General features: G+C 54.6%; 1 protein-coding gene and 1 pseudogene across 2 annotated transcripts in view; one reads left to right on the forward strand and one right to left on the reverse strand.

Annotated features, from left to right (window-relative positions):
- NCS1 (neuronal calcium sensor 1) overlaps nt 1-14,370 on the forward strand; it is a 61,027-nt gene that overhangs the window by 32,077 nt on the left and 14,580 nt on the right. Inside the window, exons 3-7 of the mRNA XM_079927536.1 lie at nt 5,094-5,232; nt 6,942-7,020; nt 8,508-8,596; nt 8,957-9,034; nt 12,044-12,161. Coding sequence (XP_079783662.1) covers nt 5,094-5,232; nt 6,942-7,020; nt 8,508-8,596; nt 8,957-9,034; nt 12,044-12,142 — 484 coding nt within the window. The 3' untranslated portion in view covers nt 12,143-12,161. The remainder of the gene's footprint in view (nt 1-5,093; nt 5,233-6,941; nt 7,021-8,507; nt 8,597-8,956; nt 9,035-12,043; nt 12,162-14,370) is intronic.
- LOC307189566 (acireductone dioxygenase-like) lies at nt 696-4,793 on the reverse strand (annotated as a pseudogene). The gene is made up of 2 exons: nt 4,758-4,793; nt 696-1,155 (listed from the first exon to the last, which is right to left on the reverse strand). The product of its transcript is annotated as an acireductone dioxygenase-like (transcript).

The following is a 14,370-nucleotide window of genomic DNA, read 5'->3' on the forward strand; positions in this document are numbered from 1 at the left end:
AGAGGGAGAGGCCCAGGCCTGTTGGAACCTGAGCCTGGGTCAGGGATGGGGCTGCAGTCACGTACATCTCTCAGTCATCCTGGGATGGAATTCTTGGGCAGGAACTCTGTTATTTTTAAAATTTTTATTTGTTTTCTTTTAACGTTAAGGCAGCTACTATATTTTGAGCAAGAAAGTGGCATAAGTAAGCGAGTGTCCCCCTAACATGCCAGCTCGTCCCCCACGGCACCCCACCACCCCCAGCTTCCCCCGTGCTTTGGGAGAAAAGCATCTTTTCTCTGCCCAGTCCTGTCATCCACTGTCACCCCTCTGCACAAGGCAGGCATGGCCTCGCCTGGTATCTGCTTAAAGTCCAAAAATTGTCCAGATGGCGCAGCTAAACGGCTGCATCTGGGGAGATGAAATTCATTCGGTCAGAGCTGAAGGCACCAGCTGACACAGGGCCACTGACCCCTGATCCTGAATCAGAGAAAATGAACGCGTTTGCCCAGCTTTCCACAGGTGCTTCCATGTACGAACAAGTTCTGTAGCCCCTTCCATTAAAACGTTTTCTGATCAAACGATCTTGCAGACGAAAGCTCACCTAGCCTCAAGTCTACAACACAAAAGCAAGGAGAAAATGACAGATTTTCTGCTGCCATCACATCGGGAACCTTCACAAGGGGGGCCGGGGTGCACGAGGCCCCAGGGCACCGCTAGGCTGTCTGCGCCAGCGATTCCAGGTTCTGCCTCCGGGCCTCGAAGTTTGTCAGCCGGCCGGTTGTCTGCCGTCCACACCGGGTCTCCCACAGACAGCCGCGTGGCCTTCTCGTATTTCTTCTCGTCCGGTGTGAAACGGTGGTAAATCCCGGCAGGGAGAATGATCGTGTCTCCTTTCTCCATGATGGTCCGGATCCACCCGTCCTCTTTATCTCTCACGTCAAAGTACCCACCGCCGACCAAGGTGACGCGAATCTTGTCGTCCAGGAGTAAATGCTCCTTGTAAATCATCTTGGTCTTTTCTTCGTAATTTGGTACTTTGTCTCCGCCTGTGGTTATTATGTCCATCCAGGAGTAGATTCTCTCTTTTCGGATCTTCTCTAATTCTGGGTCATTCTCATATTTGTAAAGGACCCCGCGCCCGCGCAGCTGCTCCAGGCCGACCAGGCGCACAGGCTCCACGTGGTGGAGCCACGGCGGTTGTCAGCCGAGTCGTCCACGTTCCGGGCCTGCGCCGTGGCGGGGCCGGGGTCACTGCCGCCTTGCCCCAGACCCGTGCTGTGACCTGCTCAGGCTGGTCTCAAGAACTCTGTTATTAAGCCGCAGGTCCCTTGGGTGCCTGCCGTGGGGTGGGGTGTGGGTGGGGGTGTGTGCCTGGGTGAGTGTCCTGGCTCGGCCCACCACGGGGGCTGGGCTGCACCTCGGAATCAGACCATGGCAGGAAGTCTTGGCCTCAGAGCTGTGAGGACTTGAAGAGCAAATTTGGGGCCTGGGGCAAGTGGGGCGTCTGGGACAGACCTCCTCCCCTCTGCTCCAGCGAGACAGGGTGCCCCCCATCTTCTGATGATGAACGATGGATGGGGTTATGCAATGTTTGGGGAGCAGGCTCTTGGCTTTCCATGGGGCTGGGGCCAGTGCAGCCTGGCAAAGAGGGAGCCTGGGAGGCAGGAGTCCCGGGTGTGAGCCCTGTATCTGCTGCTAACTTGCTGTGTGACCTTGGGCCAGTCTCTCTCCCTCTCTGGGCCCCCAGTTCCCCATCAATCCACAGAGGGGTGGGCGTATATCTGTGGTGCTCTAACCATCTGCATGGAGTTCTCAGGTTCTGACCACGGTGCCCAGGGCTTAGGAAGAAGACGCCTGACACCTGGCCTCTCCCTCTCTCTGTGTGTTCATTCGTTCATTCATTCATTCATTCATTCAACTCATTCATTGAGCTCACTGGACATTTACTGAGCCCCCGTTATGTACAAGGCGTCGGGGCACTGGGAGTTCACTGTTGGGTGGAGGACACAGCCTGGTGGCAAACATGACACAGCGTGGTTCACGCTGCGCTGGGGTCGTTCAAGGGATGGGGGAGCAGATGAGCAGGCACAGGGACCTGCAGGCCCAAAGGCCTGGCGGCTGGATGGCATGGCAAGCTCTGGAAAGTGCGGCAGGGTGTGGAATATGGGTGGCGTGGGGCGGTGAGGGTGTGTGGCCAGAGGAGGCGGGGCCGTCAGGCTGGAGCAAACCCTCATCGACTGGGCCCCTGAGGGGGTGGGCCTGCTGCTAATGGCAGCAAGGGAGCTGGGGCCCCACAGTGACAGTCTCTGCAGGGGAAACCAGATAGTCCCCTGGAGGCTCCCCACCGAGGCCAGCCTGCCTGTACCCACCTGCCCCCAATAAAGCTTCAGGGCCCCCCGCAGGTGCTCACAGCACTGACAGCTCCCGCTGCTGCGGCACCTGCACTGTCTTCCCTCCTAGGAGCCAGGCACCCGCAGGGGCCGGGCCTCGAGACGCCTCTGGGCACCTTTTGTTCTCCCTTTATTGTTTTTAATAATCTTTTCAAATTACTCAAGTGACACACAGCCATTGTGGGGAAATGGGAGGCTCTGGGGGACACAAGGGGAAGCGATGGCCCCCCTCTGGCCTCCAGAGCCGGCTGTGCCCCACTGTGGTCATCACGGCCTGGCGCCGGGCCTGTTCCCTCCTCCTGTCCAGGGACCCGTCCTGCCCAGGGGCCTGGGGTCATGGACCAGAATAGGCTCTGAAACGCTCCTCTCTGGCTCTGCGTCCTGGCCCAGATGTGAAGGTTTGAGTCTGGAACACCCAGCTGGGAAGGAGGCTTCAAGGGGAGGGACCCGGAGGGGCCGAGTTCCTTTCTGGTACCTGCTGTGGGAGGGGCCCTGACCTCTGTGCCTCAGTGCCTTCATCTGTGAAATGGGGATCACTGAACCCACTGAGCAGGGCTGAGTGGCGACTGCAGGAGGAACCGCCCACGAAGGCTTAGGCCAGTGCCCCGCACGGGGCTGTCGTCAGAGGTGCGGGTGGTGGCGAGATGGGGCAGCGATCCTGGTTACTGGGCCGGGACCGCCTCCCTGGGCCTCTGGCCCCTCGAGGTGCCCCAGGGCGTGGGTGGGGAGGCGCGCACAGGCCCCGCCGTTTCTTACAGCCTCATGCTTGCTGGGGAGCTCTGCGGGAGAGTGGGTGCCTACGGCAGCGCAACGCCACGCCCCACTCCATCTCCCAGCCTCGCCCTCGCCCCTAAGGAACCGCTGACATGTTAGCAAGAGTCTTGTCTTGCTTTCTTTCTGACATCTGACCTTGATCACTTAGGCCTCAGAATTCCCAAGGCTCCCTACTGCCGGTGCCCTGCGTGTCCCTTCACCCAGCCTGGGCCCCTTAGCTTGTTCTCTGATGGGTGGAGGGACAGTGGCTTCTCCACATGCTCTCTGTGTATACGGCCCTCAGTCACGGCGCCACCAGCAACTTTCCCGGGACGTGACGGGAGAGTGGCCCTGGGTAGACCAGAGAACAGGGGGGCTGGAAGGAGGGGACATCTTCAGCGAGCCCGTGTCTCTGAGCATCTGGCCCCATCAGTGGTTACTCTGAACCCCACCTCGGCTCCAGTCTGGGCTGCAAGGACTTGCAGATCTCCCCGTCTCGAAGCCTCAGTTTCCTCATCTTTAAAATGGGCTTGGGACTTCCCTGGCGGTCCAGTGGTTAGGACTCCGCACTTTCACTGCTGGGGCCCAGGTTCAATCCCTGGTCGGGGAACTAAGATCCCACAAGCCACGTGGCCAAAAAAAAAAAAAGGGGGAGGGCTTCATCATAGGGCTCATAGGGCTGTTATGGGCGTTCCAGGAGAATCAGGTTTGCAAAGTTCCCAGCAGACAGTGGTCCAGCAGAGGTAGCAGCTGGTAGCTGATAATAGCTGACCCCTCTCTCTAGCCCCCCTTTGTGCTGGGAATCCTCCTCAGGGGAATGTATGTCCTGGTTGGAGTTGCCAAGCTACACGCAGGAGCCAACTTATGAATCGATTTAAAAGAACACATTGGGGCTTCCCTGGTGGCGCAGTGGTTGAGAGTCCGCCTGCCGATGCAGGGGACACGGGTTCGTGCCCCGGTCCGGGAGGATCCCACATGCCGCGGAGCGGCTAGGCCCGTGAGCCATGGCCGCTGAGCCTGCGCGTCTGGAGCCTGTGCTCCGCAGCGGGAGAAGCCACAACAGTGAGAGGCCCGTGTACAGAAAAGAAAATAAAAAATAAAAAAATAAAAGAACACATTGAGGTCATGATACTAAAGATCATGCCATTGCTTATTTTTTACGTCCAGCCCTGTGCCAAGTATGCTGCATCATCATCTCACGCAGTCCCCGCAGGATGGATGTGAAAGCTGTCCCTGTTTATAGATGAGGAGAGTCAGGCTCAGAGAGGTGAAGGCACCTGCCTGAGGATGCAGCTAGCAAATGGCAGGACTGGGGTTTGGGCTGCAAAGCCATGTTGCCATCAGCTGGCCGGGTATCTGGAGGGTCCCTGGGCACTGGGAATGCAGGGTGGACAGGTCCAGTTGGAAACCACCAGCATGCCCTCCGAGCTTGCTGGGCGGCTCCCGCGTCGTTTACACAGTTCTCTGGGAACAGAGGCAGGGGAGCGGGTGTGTGCACACTGCGGGGTAGGCATGTGGGAGGAGCCAGCTGCCGGCCCCATATGGTGCCTCTGCCCACCAGCGCCACCAGCACCACCAGCCTGCCTGGCTCCGGGAGGGGCTCAGTGGAGAGGGTCGGGAAGCGGGGAGTACCTTGTGCGAGAGTGGGACTTCCGGGAGGTCGTTCATGCAAGTTTTGTTTTAGTCACCTGTGTGGAGCAGGGGGCCGAGTGGCCAAGTGACTCTTATCCCTCTGGGACAGATGAGGCTAAGAGAGGTGTGACCACCTGTCCCAGGTCACACAGCTAGCAAGAGGCAGAGGTGGGATGAGTCCATGCCTGTGGAGTCCAGGTCTGTGCTCACAACCCCGTGTGGCACTGTCTCCCTGGACAGGGACTCACAGGCTTTCAGGACGCTGGGCAGGAGCTCCCAGCAGGTGGGTGATGCTGGAGTCTCCTTTACCCTCTCTCACCTGGCCTCTACCTCCAGGTACAAAGGCTTCATCAAGGACTGCCCCAGCGGGCAGCTGGATGCAGCGGGCTTCCAGAAGATCTACAAGCAGTTCTTCCCGTTTGGAGACCCCACCAAGTTCGCCACATTTGTTTTCAACGTCTTTGATGAAAACAAGGTGAGCTGGGAATTGACAGGGCCTGTGCCAGCCTGGAGTCCCCTCCCTCCTGCGGCAGCCTGCGTGGCTCCACACCCACGCTGTCCTGCTGATGTTGCATTCCAGAGAAGGAACACAGACGTGTGCGCTCACACACGCACATATACACACAAACGCACGCACGTGTGTGCACACCCACACGTGCTTATACACAGATGCACACAAATGCATGCATGCACACACACATACATGCACTCATTGTACACAAATGCACGCACGTATACACATTGCAGGAGCTCACCCACACACAAGGAAGCCACAGAGATCCGTGTATGCACACACATACCATGCACACAGACATACACGTGTACACACATGCACACATGTGTATACCTTGACCCTTTCCTTACAAGCACAAAATGCAGATGCCGCCAGGGATAATAACAGGATTTATAATCACAACTGACATTTACTGAACATTTACTACGTACTACGCTCTTTATGTGGATTTTTTAAAAAAATAAATTTATTTATTTATTTTATTCTTGGCTGCGTCGGGTCTTCGTTGCTGCGCACGGGCTTTCTCTAGTTGTGGCGAGCGGGGGCTCCTCTTCGTTGCGGTGCGCGGGCTTCTCACTGCGGTGGCTTCTCTTATTGCACAGCATGGGCTCTAGGTGCGCGGGCTTGGTAGTTGCAGCACGCGGGCTCGGTAGCTGTGGCTCGTGGGTGCAGGCTGAGTGCAGGCTGAGTAGTTGTGGTACACGGGCTTAGTTGCTCTGTGGATTATTTTTAGTGAGACCTTACAACCAACTACCTGTAGGGATGCCTTTTAATTGCCCCCATTTTGCAGATGGGGAAACTGAGAATCATATAATGCGGGATCTTTTGTGCCTGGCTTCTTTCACTGAGCATCGTGTTTTCAAGGCTTATCCGTGTTGCAGCGTGTCCCTTCCTGGTGACGGCCACCCTGACAGTTGGCACATCCGCCACTGGGGCATCTGCGGTCCTCCAGACTCTGTGCCACGCTGGCATCTTTCCTGGCTCACTTGTATTCAAGGTGGACGTACTGTAACTTGTCTCCCCGCTCCGTGCTGTAGGACACTCGGAATTTTTCTGCTCTGTCACGCCCTGGCTTTCTCCGCAGGTGGCCTCAGCGGACGATCACACTGCCTGGCCCTGGGAAGAGCTCTGGCCTCTCCGGACCTCAGTTTCCTTATTTGCAAAATAAATAGGATTGAACAGTCCAGAGCCCCACCTTTTTCTAAAGTCTCTGAGCCTGTGGTTCAAGGCCGAGGAGGAAGGGGTTTCTGGGCAGGAGAAAGGGACTCCTGCCCAGAGGGTCCCTCTTCCTCCCACCAGATGTGGAGTGTCAGGCTCTCCCTTTGGTCTCACCCGTTTCCCTGTCCCTCCTGCCTGGATTTTCCCTCTTTTTTTTTTTTTTGGCCACACCATGCAGCACGTGAGATCTTTGTTCCCCAACCAGGGATCAAACCCGTGCCCCCTGCATTGGGAGCGCGGAGTCTTAACCACTGGACTGCCAGGGAAGTCCTCTTTTCCCATTTCTAATCCTACCCTCTCCCCATCCCCTTCCTTCTCATCACCCTCATTCCCGTACTCTCCACTTGGGTGTCTGGTACCTGCTGCCGCCCATCACCACCTGCCCAAGGTGCAGCCTGACCAGGTGACTCAGCGCTAACTGAGGCCCACCCCCACTCCCCTCTCTCCTGCAGGATGGGCGGATTGAGTTCTCTGAGTTCATCCAGGCGCTGTCGGTGACCTCGAGGGGAACCCTGGATGAGAAGCTGCGGTGTAAGTCCTGCCCCCTGGGCTCTATGGGGCGGCCACTGGGCGGTCCCAGGCGGGAGGGAGGCCAACTACCTGGGCCAGGTCATCTGTCTGGGGCTGAGAGTGGCACAGATGTCCTGCCCTTCCAGGTCAGAGGCAGTTTCTTGGAGGAGGCCAGGCAGGAGGAACGTGTCTTCCTTAGATGCGTGGACAGATGGGGCGGAAGCAAAGGGGCGTCCGAGCAGGTGCAGACATGGGACCTCGGGCAGGACAGCGTGGAGTTAAAAGACCTGGTTCCAGGGCTGGATCCACTACTTAGGAGGCTGTTTTGATGACTGATCTCATTCATTCACTTATTTACTGGTTCACCCAACAGATGTTGACCAAATATGGCCGCGTGTCAGTGCTGAGCAGAGGCCAGGACCCACGGGTGCATCGGATAGACGGGCACCTGCCCTCGCGGCTGTCAGTCTAGCTCAGGGACCTTATCCAAAAGATCCCAGAAAACTGCAGGCGAGGCAGGAAGAGGGAAGTGTGAACCGACAGGAGAGGAACTGACCCTGTTATGAGTCGGGAGCTGAGCTGGGACGGGTGAAGGTGCCAGGGAGGGAGGAGGGAAGAGGGTTCCAGGCAAGGGAAACAGCATGTGCGAGGCCCTGAGGAGGGATGAGAGAAGGATTCAGAGGGGAGAGTGTGCAGGCTCCTGCTGCTGCGAGAGGGGATCTGGAGAGAAGATGAAAGCAGCTGGGCCAGAGCTCACTTCCCACTGAGACACTTCCACTGCTTTGCATCAGCACCGAGAAAACGCGACAGTTTCTTTTTCTTTCTCTTTTTAGGAATAAAAGAGGATTTTATTTATGCAGAAGCTCCTGCCCTCCCCCCCAGGCATATTATTTTATTTTCTAAGTTGATCCCAGCAGGATACAGTGTAATTGTGGAAAGGAAGTGGGCTGAAAGGAGGCAGAGGCGGGGGCATGGGGAAGGAGAGGGGGGCCTTTAGGGCTCCTCCTGGGGTCCCCTCCCTCCCACAGCTCCAGCTCCAGCCTCAGCTCTCGCAGATTCAGTGCCCCCTCCTTTTTTTTTTTTTTTTTTTTTGCGGTACGCGGGCCCCTCACCGCCATGGCCTCTCCCGTTGCGGAGCACAGACTCCGGACACGCAGGCTCAGCGGCCATGGCTCACGGTCCCAGCCGCCCCGCGGCATGTGGGATCCTCCCAGACGGGGGCACGAACCTGCATCCCTTGCATTGGCAGGCGGACTCTCAGCCACTGCGCCACCAGGGAAGCCCCCCCACCCCGCTCCTTTTTATATTTAGTTTTTTTTTTAATAACCCTAGTTGAAACGGCCCGTGTGTTCCTGTCGTGCGTGCACGTGCGCGTGTCCCGTCTGTTTTGATGTAAATATTCATTGATTGGATGAGTAATGGGGCTGTGGTGCAGTGCGGGGGGCGGTGGGGAGCAGCACCCCCTTCCCCGGGCCGGGGGTCACTCTGCCCTGGCTGGTTGACCGCAGGGGCCTTCAAGCTCTACGACTTGGATAACGATGGCTACATCACCAGGAACGAGATGCTGGATATAGTGGACGCCATTTACCAGATGGTGGTGAGAGGCCCGGGTCCTATGGGGTAGGAGGAGGCAGTAGGGGCATCAAATTTAGTGACTGGGCCTGTCCCAGAGGAGGCACCCCCGTGGGACTGCTCTCCTGACCGGGGCAAGCGTTGGTCAGGTAAGGGTCACTGCCTGGGGCCGCTCAGCACATCTCCAGCTGGGCTGGCAGATGGGGGCTCGGGTGGGTGCGAGGTTCTGGAGCAGAATTACAGATGGCGGGGGACATTGTGGGGAGTGGGAGGCAGAGGGGGTCCTCATCTGGAACCTGCCCAGGTCTGGGGAGCATATTTTTGGGAAAAGGGCCCAAAGCCCAGAGTGCCAGGAGCCAGCCCCCACCTTGTCTGTCCCTGGCAGGGGAACACCGTGGAACTCCCCGAGGAGGAGAACACCCCCGAGAAGCGGGTGGACCGAATCTTCGCCATGATGGACAAGGTGAGGCCCCTCCCGTAGGTGCCACTGGCCACCTACAGGCCTGGCTCGAGGCAAGCAGCACACCTGGTGTGACGTCCACTGGTCCGGTTGGCAGCCGTCCCCTTCAGACATCCAGGGTTTTAAGTACATTTGTCCAGCACTTTCTCTTTGATCAACTAAGATTCTTTATTTATTTTTTAAAATTAATTAATTAATTTATTTATCTATTTTTGGCTGCGTTGGGTCTTTGTTGCTGCGCGCGGGCTTTTCTCTAGTTGTGGCTAGAGCGGAGGCTGTTCTTCGTTGCGGTGCGTGGACTTCTCATTGCGGTGGCTTCTCTTGTTGCGGAGCATGGGCTCTAGGCACGCGGGCTTCAGTAGTTGTGGCACGCGGGCTCAGTAGTTGTGGCTCGCGGGCTCTAGAGCGCAGGCTCAGTCGTTGTGGCACACGGGCTTAGTTACTCTGTAGCATGTGGGATCTTCCCAGACCAGGGCTCGAACCCATGTCCCCTGCATTGGCAGGCGGATTCTTTTTTTTTTTTTGCGGTACGCGGGCCTCTCACTGCTGTGGCCCCTCCCGTTGCGGAGCACAGGCTCTGGACGCGCAGGCTCAGCGGCCATGGCTCAGGGGCCCAGCCGCTCCGTGGCATGTGAGATCTTCCCAGACCGGGGCACGAACCCACGTCCCCTGTATCGGCAGGCGGACTCTGAACCACTGCGCCACCAGGGAAGCCCTGGCAGGCGGATTCTCAATCACTGCGCCACCAGGGAAGTCCCAAGATTCTTAACCTTTTAAATTCTTTGCCACGGACAAGAAATTTGGGCATTCTGGAGAAGTTGTCTGTGGACTTTTCAGAGTAATGGTTTTAAGGCATCAGATAAAATCCACAGGATTAAAAAGGAAGCTATTTTGGAATGCAGCTATCAAAATTTTTTTTTAAAGAATTTGTGATGTGGTATATGAGCTTCTTTCTGAACGCATCGGATGATGAGTTACAGTGGTTTAGCCACCCCACAATTTCGAACCGATGATATGTACAGGTGATGCCTACAGCAACCGTGGAGTATTATAAAAATGCCTCGATCCCCACAGTTGACAAAGCCACAGGTACTGCTGGTTCTTGGGAGATCGTTACCTAGATTCATTATGGAAGGAAGAGCTAAATTTCAGTTATAAGTTAGCGAAAACAAAGACCTCATTTTTTCCCATTTTAGTTCACAGGCCTGCTGAATTCTGTTCTCAGACCCCAGGTTAAGAAACCCTTCTTTAGGGCTTCCCTGGTGGCGCAGTGGTTGAGAGTCCGCCTGCTGATGCAGGGGACACGGGTTCGTGCCCCGGTCTGGGAGGATCCCACATGCCGCGGAGCGGCTGGGCCCGTGAGCCATGGCTGCTGGGCCTGCGCATCTGGAGCCTGTGCTCCGCAACGGGAGAGGCCACAACAGTGAGAGGCCTGCGTACCGCAAAAAAAAAAAAAAAAAAAGAAAGAAACCCTTCTTTATACCAGACTTTTTTTAAACTGGAAATAACTTTGTTTTAAACTGGAATTTGATATCAAGATGGTAAGGAAACCGACTATTGCTTGCCTTCAATAAAAGAATTCAAATGAACAGTGACCTTGGGCTTATTATTACATTCTGGCTAGGTACAGGTGCCTGCCCTGAAAGCTTTGACCCTGAGGCCTCACTTCCTTAATTTAAAAAAGTGAGATCGTATGTCAGAGAGGCAGTAAAGAGACAGAGGCTCAGACCACGCTGCGCTGCTGATAATAATCAGAAGATGTGTCCATAGAGTGCGGCAGAGAATACTAACTTCTCGCAGGGCGGTTCCATGTTATTTAACACCAAGGTGTTAAATCCCCCCCACCCCCAATTCAGACAGCCCTTATTTTGGGAAGCAAAGTCCACGCTGTAGTCAGGCTGGGTGTAAATCTGGCTTCCGCAGTTAGCAGCCAGGGGGCCCTGGACAGCTGACTGAACCTCAGCATCCTCACCGGTGAAGTGGTGATAAGAGCAGCCCCTCTTTGGCTAAACGATACGCTGCTAAATAACCAAGAGATCCCTGAAGAAATCAACGAGGGAATAAAAAAATACCTAGAGACACATGACAATGAAAACACGACGACCCAAAACCTATGGGATGCAGCAAAAGCACTTCTAAGAGGGAAGCTTATAGCAATACAATCCTACCTCAAGAAACAAGAAACATCTCAGATAAACAATCTAACCTTACACCTAAAGGATCTAGAGAAAGCAGAGCAGCCCCTCTTCTTAGAGCGGCTGTGAGGACCCCGTGAGACCAAGAGCACGCATAGCATGAACGGGGCCCACGGTGGACGACCCTCAAGGTCTGCCTGTGGAGCTTGTGGAAACCTCGTCACCATCTCTCTCTCTGGGTGCAGGCTGTGGGTGGCTTCCAAGGCCTTTTTCTTTTGCTCTCACGGGTTTCCTTGCAAGATGCTCCAGGGGAAGGGATTCTGGCCCAAACCATTTCCTTCTGCAAGAGACCCACTAAAGCCCCTTTACGTGGACCCCGTCCAGCCTCCTTGTAGGTCTCCCGGGGGATGGCTTAAATGCCCTCCCAAGGGTGACCCCAGAGAAATGCATCAGGCTCTCAGCCCTGTGGGATTAACACCCTCTGTGGGGATGAACAGCAGCGAGGATGCTAACTGTGGAGTTATCGGGTGCTTCCGGTCTGCGGAACACTTTACACAGCTTGAGCTCAAGGAGTGCTCACCTCAGTGCCCTGAAGAAGCCGTTCAATTCCCTCCAGCCTCCAGATGAGGAAACAAGGGCCCAGAGAGGTGGGTCGTGTGCCCAAGGTCACCCAGCCAGGAAGTGCCCAGGTCTGTCTATGCCTGACCCCTCCCACCTAACGAGCTGCCTTGCCTCCCTCCTGACTTAACTGTGGAAGCTCTTTTGCAAGCAGCCCTGGGCTAGGCTTGGGGAGGGAGTGTCCAGGGCCCAGGGCAGAGGCCCCTGTCCTGGGAGGTTGGTTGTCCCCTCACCTTCACCCTCCTCTCTCTGCTTGCAGAATGCCGACGGGAAGCTGACGCTGCAGGAGTTCCAGGAAGGATCCAAGGCGGACCCGTCCATCGTGCAGGCGCTGTCCCTCTACGACGGGCTGGTATAGTCCAAGGCCCAGAGCTGAGGTGAGTGGAGGGGGACTTGGGGCCTGGGGTGGGGGAAAGGGGGCAAACCCAGCCTCAGGACACTTGGGGTTGGCAGATAAGTACTTGAGTTTCCGGGGGGGGAATCAGGGTCTGCCCAGTTGGCGCATAGCTAGTAAGGGAGGGCCTTCACGTCAGCCAGGGCTCCTCTATTTTTGTCATTTTTATATACCCAGATTCAGCCTGAGAGTTTACTTGAATAGAAGTTTCCCTGGGTTGAAAACACTTTGAAAATACCAGTTCTCAGCCAGAGCCAGGGGCCTGGGAGAACGGGAGTCTCTCATCTTTTCTCCGTTGGGGTGGCTGAAGACCTCAGCTTCCGCTCTCTTGATCAATAGCTCCAACGTGGTTTCTTTTTTTGCCCAGATTTCCGTTAAGTGCAGGATGATGTCCCACAGAGGCCTCTGTTGCTGGCAGAGAACTGATCCCCATGGTCCTGTCCAGCTACGAACACTCTTTTTTTTTTTTCTGGCTCTTTTTTTTTTTTTTTAACATCTTTATTAGAGTATAATTGCTTTACAATGGTGTGTTAGTTTCTGCTGTATAACAAAGTGAATCAGCTATACATATGTCCCCATATCTCTTCCCTCTTGCATCTCCCTCCCTCCCACCCTCCCTATCCCATCCCTCTAGGTGGTCACAAAGCACTGAGCTGATCTCCCTGTGCTATGCGGCTGCTTCCCACTAGCTGTCCACCTTACGTTTGGTAGTGTATATATGTCCATGTCTCTCTCTCACTCTGTCACAGCTTACCCTTCCCCCTCCCCATATCCTCAAGTCCATTCTCTAGTAGGTCTGCATCTTTATTCCCGTCTTGCCCCTAGGTTCTCCTGACCATTGTTTTAAAAACACTCTTGTATGTGTCTCCTGGTGGACGGATGATGCATCCTCTTGATATAGATCTAAGAGTAGAATTGCTGGGACTTAGAATGTGTGTATATTTTTAGCTTTAGTAGATACTTCCAGAAGTTTTCCAACATGGCTGTACCATCTCCGACTCCCACTTGCGGTGTATGAGAGCTCCCATTGCCCCACACCCTTGCCAGCACTGGGTGTTCTCTGTCTTTTAAAATTTCAGCCGTTTGGTGGGCGTGTCATGATAGCTTGCTGTAATCTGAATTTGCGTCTCACTGATGAGCACTGAAGTTGGGCACCTTGTCGTATGTGCACCCTCCATTATACCATCACATTTTGTGCAGTGCTGTCTTAGTTATCTCGCTGCACACTGCAGTCCCGCAAAACAGCATCTGAAAAGAACAAACATCAGGAATTTGGGTACAGCTTTGTTGGGTGCCTTCGGCCCAAGGTCTCTCATGAGGATGCAGCCAAGCTGTCAGGAGGGTGGCCAACCATCCCAGTTTGCCCGGGACTGTCCCGGATTTAGTGGCAAAAGTCCCATGTCCTGGGAAACCCCTCTGTAGTAGGTAAACTGGAATGATCATCAGCTGTTGGCCAGGACTGCGGTCTCATCTGAAGGCTTGGCCAGGGGTGACCCATTTCCAAGCTCACTCATTTGGTTTGGCGGCCTCAACATGTGGCCCTCTGCACAGGGCTGCCTAACAACATGGTGGCTGGCTTCCCCCAGGGTAAGCTTTCTGGGAGGGAGGGAGAGGGAGAACCCAAGATGAAAGCGCAGTCTTTTTATAACTCGATCTTGAGAAGCAAGATCCCATCACTTCTTTTTTAAGAACGCCTTGGCTACTTTAGGCTATTTCTATACAAATTTTAGAATCAACTTATAAATGTCTACACACACACACATGCACACACACGCTGGGATTTTGAATGGGATTGAGTTGAGTCTATTGTTCAGTCTGGGGGAGAATTGGCATCTTTATAATGTTGAGTCTTCCAGTCCATGAAGATGGTATATCTCTCTCTGTGTTTAGGTCTTTAATTTTTTTTTCTCTATAACATTTTGCTGTTTTTAGCTAAAAGGTCTTTCACATCTTTTAGTAGATTTATTCCTAAGTTTTTGATGGTGTTTTAAACAGTAATTTTAAAATTGTATTTTCTGTTTGTTTCTGATTTATAGAAATTCAGTTGATTTTTGTTTATTGATCATATATCCATGGTCCTGCTAACTTCATTTATTAAATCTAGGGAGTCTGCCTTAGATTCTTTTGGATTGCCTACATTCTATTTCTTCCTTTCCTATCCCTCTGCCTTTTGTTCCTTTTTCCTGCTTCCT

Source organism: Stenella coeruleoalba, assembly GCF_951394435.1.
Source record: "Stenella coeruleoalba genome assembly, chromosome: 7".
Classification (NCBI taxonomy): Eukaryota; Metazoa; Chordata; class Mammalia; order Artiodactyla; family Delphinidae; genus Stenella; species Stenella coeruleoalba.